The 10402-nt window shown below is 41.7% G+C and overlaps 1 protein-coding gene across 1 annotated transcript in view; it reads left to right on the top strand.

Moving 5' to 3' along the window:
• Nucleotides 1-162: 162 nt before the first annotated feature.
• The window catches only part of LOC109506874 (collagen alpha-4(VI) chain-like), a 92394-nt gene continuing 82154 nt past the window's right edge, over nucleotides 163-10402 (top strand). The window contains exons 1-12 of the mRNA XM_019855883.1: nucleotides 163-269; nucleotides 2011-2025; nucleotides 2098-2118; nucleotides 2503-2517; nucleotides 2590-2610; nucleotides 2993-3013; nucleotides 3394-3414; nucleotides 3547-3567; nucleotides 3937-3951; nucleotides 4082-4096; nucleotides 5152-5732; nucleotides 7352-7373. Coding sequence (XP_019711442.1) covers nucleotides 215-269; nucleotides 2011-2025; nucleotides 2098-2118; nucleotides 2503-2517; nucleotides 2590-2610; nucleotides 2993-3013; nucleotides 3394-3414; nucleotides 3547-3567; nucleotides 3937-3951; nucleotides 4082-4096; nucleotides 5152-5732; nucleotides 7352-7373 — 823 coding nt within the window. The 5' untranslated portion in view covers nucleotides 163-214. The remainder of the gene's footprint in view (nucleotides 270-2010; nucleotides 2026-2097; nucleotides 2119-2502; nucleotides 2518-2589; nucleotides 2611-2992; nucleotides 3014-3393; nucleotides 3415-3546; nucleotides 3568-3936; nucleotides 3952-4081; nucleotides 4097-5151; nucleotides 5733-7351; nucleotides 7374-10402) is intronic.

The following is a 10402-nucleotide window of genomic DNA, read 5'->3' as shown; positions in this document are numbered from 1 at the left end:
TAAATTGCGTCACCAAAACAGTTAATGACATGAAGCTGCCTTTACTCTCAAGGTAACCATACTACATTACGACCAATGAAATGTAGAGGGTGTGCCTACCGAGATGAAAGCAGACAAATTAGTTGGCAACAAGAAGGGATAAAAAGAGGTGAAAAGAAAGGAAGTCATTTCTGAAAGCGTCCTTCCTGAGAGACATCAGGTGTTTGGCTCAGAAATGGATCGGTTTCTTTGTTTTTTCTTTTTGTTGGCGTCTGTAGCGCTGATTAATGGTGAGTCCTTGTAACATTTGTTATTTAAAGGCTTGAATGAGTTGAATTTGAATTGAAATATAAAAAGTAAGCTGTACATCAATGCTGCAATTTAAAAACAAAAATTCCTGTCAGGATATGATCGTGACCACCATTCTCCTCTTTTTTGCATGTAGCGCAGAGCATGGAGGCAGGGTTGGTGTCTCGAAAAAAAAACAAACAAAAAAAGCAATTTAAAAAAGTGATCTTAGTGAAATGAATCACCAAAGAGATTTAAATATATTTATATTTAAAATATATATCACAGTGATCTGTCACATTAAACAATTTGACGTTTAATATAGTGCTGTCAAGCGATTAAAAAAATTGTGGGATTAATTAGGGTCTGTGATTAATTAATTAATCTACATTTTCATCTCATCTAAAAATGACTGAGAAAACCCCATTTTCATTTTAAATTCGTTCCATTTTTGAGGCAGATAAAAAGATAAAAGAAAAAGTGGCATGATAAAGTATTTTATTGTTTTTCAGCAGACTTGGACAGTCCTAGCCATTTACTTTCTGCTGTATTTGAGACTAGTCAAAGTCCTGCCTGCAACCTTTAGTTTCGACCGCGAGGGGGAATATCACTGTTTTGTTTTTGTAAATCTCCAAAGAATTACAAAATAAAAATAAAAACATCAGGTCCTTAGAAAGTGCTGACGTTAACATATCAAAAACAGTCCTAACAATTTTCTGAGCAATACAAGTACTCAACACTGAACTTGCTTCGGATAATAAAAAATAAATAAGAGACCCTTAGATCACAGTGCTGTAAGTTAACGCTTCAGAAATAACACTGTTCATCATGACAAACTAAAAGTGCTGAAATAAAAAATGCTTCTAGTAGTCTACAGGGGACACATCAACAATACCTCATACGTGGGGTGTGCTCGAGTTTAGTTTGGCGAAGAGCTTTGCGATATATGGCTCGCTCGCGATATTGCTAACGCTTTCGGTGGTAACGTTAGCTGTGGCTGCACTCGTGACTGGGTGCTTTGCATTGATGTGGTAGGCGAAATTTGAGCTGCTTCGGTGGTACGCAAACTCCTTCTTAAAAATTAGGCACAACACTCTACTTTATCAATTGTGTTGTCAGGGCGTTTTTGGAATGTGAATTTTCCATTCATTGTACCGAGAACTCTCACATCCTGCTCCATTTTAACCTCTCCACTCCTCACCACTGCTTACTAAACCCGCCCAACTCCAATGGGAGCCTATCAGCTTCGACTCAACAAGCCCCAACATAATGGCAGCCAGTCAATGTCCGCTTCAGGCTATGACTGACAGTTGTTTGCCCACCCTCAACAACCGGAACACAGGAAGCCAACACATAAAAAGGGCTTTGAGAAAAAACGCAGCCCACCTACAGAAACAATAAAGTTAGAGATGAAAATTTAGAATAACGCGATTTAAAAAAAAAAACAACGCGCTAAAAGGTCTGTAATTAATTAATCGCAATTAACGTGATACTTTGACACCTCTAATCTTACCGATGATTTCATCTGGGCAACAGTTTTACTACAGTATAAGGTTGCATTATTAACAGTTGATCAGACGGCCACCAGCTAATATCCACTTCACAAGCTGGCACGGGATCCAATCGCCACAGCCGTTTCAAAAGTAGTCACCAAATGCCTTCTTTGAAGTGACAATAACACTGTCCATTCATGACTTAAAATGAAATAAATGACATGTTGTTTTTTCTTCATTTACATTTCAGGCCAGGTCATCCCAGGTAACTTCAAAGTGTTGTCCTTTCGTGGTTTTAAATGGAATAAATAACATGTTTTTGCTCTCTGCTTTTAAGATATTATTGCCATCAGCCAAGGTAAGCGTCTACACGTACACGTGGCACATTGTATTCCAGAACATTGCCCGACAATGGAAGCTGAAACACTCAAATGCTCAACGGCGTCCAAGTCTAAAGCAATATGTTTCAAAATTTTACAAACGATTTTGTTTTATTTGCATCATATCTTACCGATTATTTTAGCCAGGCAACAGTTTTACTACAGTATAAGGTTGCATTATAATCAGTTTATCAGATTGCCACCAGCAAATATCCACTTCACAAGCTGGCACGTGATCCCATCGCCACAAACGTTTAAAAAGTATTCACCAAACGCCTTCTTTGAAGTGACGATATCACTGTCCATTCACGACTTAAAATGAAATAAATGACATGTTTTTTTTTCCTTCATTTACATTTCAGGCGATGTCATCCCAGGTAACTTCAAAGTGTTGTCCTTTCGTGGTTTTAAATGGAATAAATAACATTTTTTTGCTCTCTGCTTTTAAGAAATTATTGCCCACAGCCAAGGTAAGCATCCACACGTACACGTGGCACATTGTATTCCAGAACATTGCCCTACAATGGAAGCTGAAACACTCAAATGCCCAACGGCGTCAGAGTCTAAAGCAATATGTTTCAAAATTTTACAAACGCTTTGTTTTATTTGCATCAAATCTTACCGATTATTTTAGCCAGGTAACAGTTTTACTGCAGTATAAGGTTGCATTATTAGCAGTTCATCAGACAGCCACCAGCTAATATCCACTTCACAACCTGTCAGATGATCCCCTAGCCACAGCCGTTTAAAAAGTATACAGCAAAAACCTTCTTTGAAGTGACAAGAACACTGTCCATTCATAAATTCAAATGAGATAAATAACATGTTTTTTCTCTTTTCTTTGCTTTGAAGGTACCTCTGCCAGCAGCCAAGGTAACCATCCACGCATGCACATGGCGCATTGTACCCCAGAACAATGATCGACAAGGGGAACTCAAATGCTCAAGTATCTAACAGCATCCAATCAAGTCATCAGAAAATATGTTCCAAATTTTAGATACTATATTGTTATTTTTGCCTGATATCATTTTCGCCGAGCAACGATTTGACGATGGTATTAGGTTGCATTCTTAGAAGTTCATTAGACGGCCACCAGCTAATATCCGCTTCACAACCTGGCACGCGATCCCTTGGCCACAACCGTTTAAAAAGTATTCACCAAATGCCTAGCTTGGAGCGAAGATAAGACTGTCGATTCATGACTTAAAATGGAATAAATAACAGATTTTTTTTTCTCTCTTTTTGTTTTGAAGTTACTACTGCCAGCAGCCTAGGTAACCATCCACACGTACACGTGGCGCATTGTATTCCACAACATTGATCTGCAAAGGAAGCTCAAATGCTCAAATGCCCGACGGCGTCCAATCAAGTCTAAAGCAACGTGTTCTCTTTTCTTTGCTTTTAAGATACGACTGCCAGCACCCAAGGTAACCTTCTACACGTACACGTGGCACATTGTATCCCAGAACATTGCCCCACAAAGGATGCTCAAACACTCAAGTGCCCAACGTCGTCCAACCAAGTCTAAATATGTTTAAAGATCTTACAAACAATTTTGTTCCATTTGCATCATATCTAACCGATAATAATCCCCGGGCAACAGTTTTACGACAGTATCAGGTTGCATGATAAGCAGTTCATAAGACAGCCACTCGCTAATATCCGCTTCACAACCTGACATGTGATCCAATAGCCACAGTCACCAAATGCCTTCTTTGAAGTGATGATAACACTGTCCATTCATGACTTAAAATGAAATAAATGACATGTTTTTTTTTTCTTCATTTACATTTCAGTCACTGGCAGCACAGGTCACTTCCCATTCATTAATCATGACATTGTGTTTTTTTTCACCAAACGCCTAATGCACAGATAATACGGTACATTCAGAAAACTAAATGGAATAAATAACATGTTGGTCTTTTTTCTTGACTATTTCAGTGACCGGCACTGACGGTAAGCTCCCACATCTTCGGTAGACTCACCTTGGAAAACGGGCTGTCACTTGAAAAGCGCTTTTCTACTTTTGAGACTCAAATCCCTTCACACTGTTGCCTCATTTACATACTGGGAACGCAGCATCAGGAGCAACAAGAGCTTCAGTATCTTTATGGAGGAAGTCATGCTTCTTTCATTACTTTTTCTTTGCTTTCTTCCTTTCGTCTATTGGATGGGGGGGGTTCAATTTTTAAAATATGTGAGCCAAACTTTTTTCTTTTTCTATTTTACACATTTTTTCACAGACTCCAACTTTAAACCGTTCATCTTAATCCTGCCGTTGTTGTTTTTTTTTTCAAAATTCAAATGCAAAGTACAGAAATTAATATTTTTCATCATTCCCGGCTTTCTACATGTTTTGATCGATTCAAAATATTCAATTTTGACCTTTTCTGCTCATTTCAGGCCATTGCATAATAATCTCAGTCATTGAATATTTGTGCCGTCAAGTGATTAAAAAAAAGTTCGATTCTTTAATTATGATCTGTAATTAATTGATCTAATTAATCTATATTTTAATCTCATCTAAAAAGTGCTGAGAAAACCCCTATTTTCATTTTTAATTCATTACATTATTGAGGCAGATCAAAAGACAAAAAAAGTGGCATTGTAAAGTCTTTCATTGTTTGCAAACAGACTTGAACGGACAAAGTCCTAGCCATTCACTTGCTGCCATAGTTGAGACTCGTCCCAAGTCCTACCTGCAACCTTGAGTTTGGACCACCAGCATGAATGTCACTGTTTTGTTTGTTTTTGTAAATCTCCAAACAATGACAAAATAAAAATAGAACATCAGGTCCATAAAAAGTGCTTAGGTTAACATATGAAAAACAAAATAAATAAGAGACCCTTCAATCACAGTGCTGTAAGGTAACACTTCAAAAATAACACTGTTCAACATGAGAAAATAAAGTGCTGAAATAAACATCAACCACTTCTGGTAGGCTACTGAGTCAAGATCATGTATGGATGAAGATTAAAAGGTCATGACTTTGTTCTCTCCCCTCTCTCAGCATGTGTGGATGCCAAAGTGGCTGATGTGGTCTTCTTGGTGGACAGTTCGGGCAGCATTGGCAGTACCAATTTCCAGGAGGTCCGAGAGTTTCTGCAGACCGTGGTGTCTGGTTTGGACATCGGTCCTGACAATGTCCGCGTGGGTTTGGCACAATACAACCAAGACCCTGTTCTAGAGTTCTCGTTGCTAGAACACATGGATAAGAACTCCCTGCTGGCCGAACTGGGTAACCTCCCCTACCTGGAGGGAGGTACACAGACAGGCGAGGCCATCGACTTCATCCGGACGCAGCTGTTCAACGAAAACGCAGGAAGCCGAGCGAGCCAGGGGGTGCCTCAGATCGCCGTGGTCATCACAGACGGAGTCTCCGGCGACGACGTAGTTCAGCCTGCTCTGCGCCTCAGAGAACACGGGGTCACCGTCTTCGCAATCGGAGTGGGAGGAGCCATTGTGAACGAGCTGGATGCCATCGCGAACCAACCGTCTGAGAACTTCCGATTCTTGATCGACAGCTTCCAATCTCTTCAGAGCGTGAGCGAGGTTGTCCTGGAAAACATATGCAATGCCATTAACAACAAGTTGCGAGGTGAGTCACGGAAGCACAGGCAGCGGCTTCTGGGTAAAGGTTTCCAGGTTACGAATGGCGTACAATTAACTGGTTTTCTGGGTGGCGCCGGATTACATGAATAGAAATCTCGTTTGACAGGGGTATGACGAAAATTTATCTGAATCAGGCTGCCAGGGTTTCCTTGAACCCGCCAGGGTAAGCGGGATGCGCATTACCCGTTCGCTACCTCGCCAATGACGAAAATGTTATTTTGAATATCGCAATTGCAATTTTGCAAATCTCCAAACAATGACAAAATAAAAATAGAACATCAGGTCCATAAAAAGTGCTTATGTTAACATGTTAAAAACAGTAAGAACATTTTTCTGAGCAATACAAGTACTCAACACTGATCTTGCTTCGGATAATAAAAAATAAATAAGAGACCCTGAAATCACAGTGCTGGAAGGTAACATTTCAAAAATAACACTGTTCAACATGAGAAAATAAAGTGCTGAAATAAACATCAACCACTTCTGGTAGGCTACTGAGTCAAGATCATGTATGGATGAAGATTAAAAGGTCATAACTTTGTTCTCTCCCCCCTCTCAGCATGTGTGGATGCCACAGTGGCTGATGTGGTCTTCTTGGTGGACAGTTCAGGCAGCATTGGCAGTACCGATTTCCAGGAGGTCCGACGGTTTCTCCGGACCGTGGTGTCCGAATTCGACATCGGTCCTGACAATGTCCGTGTGGGTTTGGCACAATGCAACCAAGACCCCTTTCTCGAGTTCTCGTTGCTAGAACACACGAATAAGGACTCTCTGCTGGCCGAACTGGATAACCTCCCCTTCAGGGGGGGATGTACGGAGACAGGCGAGGCCATCGACTTCATCCGGACGCAGCTGTTCAACGAAAACGCAGGAAGCCGAGCGAGCCAGGGGGTGCCTCAGATCGCCGTGGTCATCACAGACGGAGTCTCCGGCGACGACGTAGTTCAGCCTGCTCTGCGCCTCAGAGACCACGGGGTCACCGTCTTCGCGATCGGAGTGGGAGGAGCCAATGTGAACGAGCTGGATGCCATCGCGAACCAACCGTCTGAGAACTTCCGATTCTTGATCGACAGCTTCCAATCTCTTCAGGGTGTGAGCGAGGTTGTCCTGGAAAACATATGCAATGCCATTACCGACCAGTTGCACGGTGAGTCACGGAAGCACATACAGGGGCTTCTGGGTAAAGGTTTCCTGGTTCCGAATGGCGTACAATTAACTGGTTTGCTGGGTGACGTCGGATTACGTGAATAGAAAGCTCGTTGACAGGGGTAGTACGAAAAGTTATCTGAATCAGGCGCCAGGGTTACCTTGAACCCGCCAGGCAAAGCGGGATGCGCATTCCCCGTTCGCTACCTCGCCAATGACGAAAATGTGATGTTGAATATCGCAATTGCAATGATATCGCGGTCATCAACACTCACATTACGTGTGTTTTTTTCAATAACATACAGCCCTAGCGCCCTCTCATTCTCCAACAGCCAAACTGATTGCGACTTTAGTTTGGTGAATTTTATTGTTTTATATATCACTGTAGAAAGGTAATACTGTACCTTTGAAAAGTAAAATGCAAAAAATAACATGTTTTCTCTTTTATTTGCTTTTCAATTCCCGGCCCACCAGGTAAGCCCACACACCCAATGTGTACTTTCCATATCGTAAACCAGAAAAATGATCTCCAAGGAAATCTCAAACACGCAAGCGGCAACTGCGTCTGCACATTGTCCACCGCCACCGTCTTTTAACGATAATTGACCAAATGCCAAATGTATAGATAAGGTGATACTGTACATTCAAAAATTTAAATAATGTAATAAATAACGCATTTTCTCGCATTTAATCAATCTATCAGGCTCTCCGAGCCCAGTAAGGAACTTGCCATGAGACCAAATGGTTTGATGGTTTACCGTGGTTTAAAACGTCAAGGTTTCAATATCCGCTGAAACATTCCGTCACTGGAATTGAGCTTTTTTATTTTATTTTATTTTATTTTTTTTTGAGGGGACTGACAAGCACTGCCCAATATGATGGTCGCTTACAGATAGAGCTAAATCTGAAGCTCATGAGATGAATCTTGCGTCTTTTTTTCCTTCTGCTCAGTTGAGCAGAGAGGGGAGGGGTGAGCAGTTTCACACACAGGAGGGTGGGAGGCGAGGAGCATACCTATATGGTTAATTTTTGCTCTGTTAAAGGTAACCTCCCACACCTCCGGTATCTGAGAAAACCCCTATTTTCATTTTTAATTCATTACATTATTGAGGCAGATCAAAAGACAAAAAAAGTGGCATTATGAAGTCTTTCATTGTTTGCAAACAGACTTGAATGGATGCAGTCCTAGCCATTCACTCGCTGCTGGAGTTGAGACTCATCCCAAGTCTGACCTGCGACCTTGAGTTTTGACCACCAGCGTGAATATCACCGTTTTGTTTGTTTTTGTAAATCCCCAAATCATTACAAAATAAAAATAGCACATCAGGTCCATAAAAAGTGCTTCGGTTAACATATCAAAAACAGTAAGAACATTTTTCTGAGCAAGACAAGTACTCAACACTGATCTTGCTTCGGATGATAAAAAATAAATCAGAGACCCTTAAATCACAGTGCTGGAAGGTAACACTTCAAAAATAACACTGTTCAACATGAGAAAATAAAGTGCTGAAATAAACATCAACCACTTCTGGTAGGCTACTGAGTCAAGATCATGTATGGATGAAGATTAAAAGGTCATGACTTTGTTCTCTCCCCTCTCTCAGCATGTGTGGATGCCAAAGTGGCTGATGTGGTCTTCTTGGTGGACAGTTCGGGCAGCATTGGCAGTGCCAATTTCCAGGAGGTCCGAGAGTTTCTCCAGAACGTGGTGTCTGGTTTGAACATCGGTCCTGACAATGTCCGCGTGGGTTTGGCACAATACAACCAAAACCCTGTTCTAGAGTTCTCGTTGATGGAACACTTGGATAAGAACTCTCTGCTGGCCGAACTGGGTAACCTCCCCTACCTGGGGGGAGGTACACAGACGGGCAGGGGCATCGACTTCATCCGGACGCAGCTGTTCAACGAAAACGCGGGAAGCCGAGCAAGCCAGGGGGTGCCTCAGATCGCCGTGGTCATCACAGACGGAGTCTCCGGCGACGACGTAGTTCAGCCTGCTCTGCGCCTCAGAGAACACGGGGTCACCGTCTTCGCAATCGGAGTGGGAGGAGCCAATGTGAACGAGCTGGATGCCATCGCGAACCAACCGTCTGAGAACTTCCGATTCTTGATCGACAGCTTCCAATCTCTTCAGAGCGTGAGCGAGGTTGTCCTGGAAAACATATGCATTGCCATTACCGACCAGGCCCCAGGTGAGTCACGGAAGCACAGGCAGGGGCTTCTGGGTAAAGGTTTCCTGGTTACGAATGCCGTACAATTAACTGGTTTGCTGGGTGGCGTCGGATTACGTGAATAGAAAGCTCGTTGACAGGGGTATTACGAAAACTTATCATAATCAGGCCGCCAGGCGTTCCTTGAACCCGCCAGGCAAAGCGGGATGCGCATTCCCCTTTCGCTACCTCGCCAATGACGAAAATGTGACGTTGAATATCGCAATTGCAACGATATCACGGTCATTAACACTCACATTATGTGGTTTTTTTTCAATAAGATGCATCCCTAGCGCCCACTCATTCTCCAATAGCCACAGTGATTTGACTTTAGTTTGGTGAATTTTATTGTTATATATATCACTGTAGAAAGGTAATACTGTACCTTTCAAAATTACAATGCAATAAATAACATGTTTTCTCTTTTATTTGCTTTTCAATTCCCGGCCCACCAGGTAAACCCACACACCCAATGTGTACTTTCCATATCGTACACCAGAAAAAATCATCTCCAAGGAAATCTCAAACACGCAAGCGCCCAACTGCGTCTGCACATTATCCACCGCCACCGTCTTTTAACGATAATTGACCAAATGCCAAATGTATAGATAAGGTGATACTGTACATTCAAAAATTAAAATAACTGAACAAATAACACATTTTCTTGCATTTTATAAGTCTATCAGCCTCTCCCAGCCCAGTAGGTAACTTGCCACGAGGCAAAATGGCTTGATGGTTTACCGTGGATTAAAAAGTCAAGGTTTCAATTACCGCTGAAACATTCCGTCACTGCTAACGAGCTTTTTTAAAGCTTTATTTATTTATTTTTTTTGAGGGGAATTACAAGCAGGGCCCAATATGATGGTCGCTTACAGGTAGCGCGAAATCTGAAGCTCATGATATAAATCTTGCGTCTTTTTTTTCCTTATGCTCAGTTGAGCAGAGAGGGGAGGGGTGAGCAGTTACACACACAGGAGGGTGGGAGGCAAGGAGCATACCTATATGGTGACTTTTTGCTATGTTAAATAATAATCACCCATGCGCAGACATTGTGATTTCAGAATTTAAACAAATTTAGGACAAATGTTTTGTTTTTTGTTCGATTATATTTTTATATATTTATTTTTGTGTTGGACAATTTTGACTACAACCTCTCACATCCAAAATAATCTAATTTTGTCTTTTGTTGATAGATGACGTGTTTGAAGGAACAGGTACTTACACACACACACGCACACACACACACACACACACACACACACACACACACACACACACACACACACACACACA

Source organism: Hippocampus comes, unplaced genomic scaffold (genome assembly GCF_001891065.2).
Source record: "Hippocampus comes isolate QL1 unplaced genomic scaffold, H_comes_QL1_v1.1 scaffold114, whole genome shotgun sequence".
Classification (NCBI taxonomy): Eukaryota; Metazoa; Chordata; class Actinopteri; order Syngnathiformes; family Syngnathidae; genus Hippocampus; species Hippocampus comes.
Note: the sequence above shows the minus strand (reverse complement) of the source record. Positions and strands in the feature narration are given on the sequence as shown.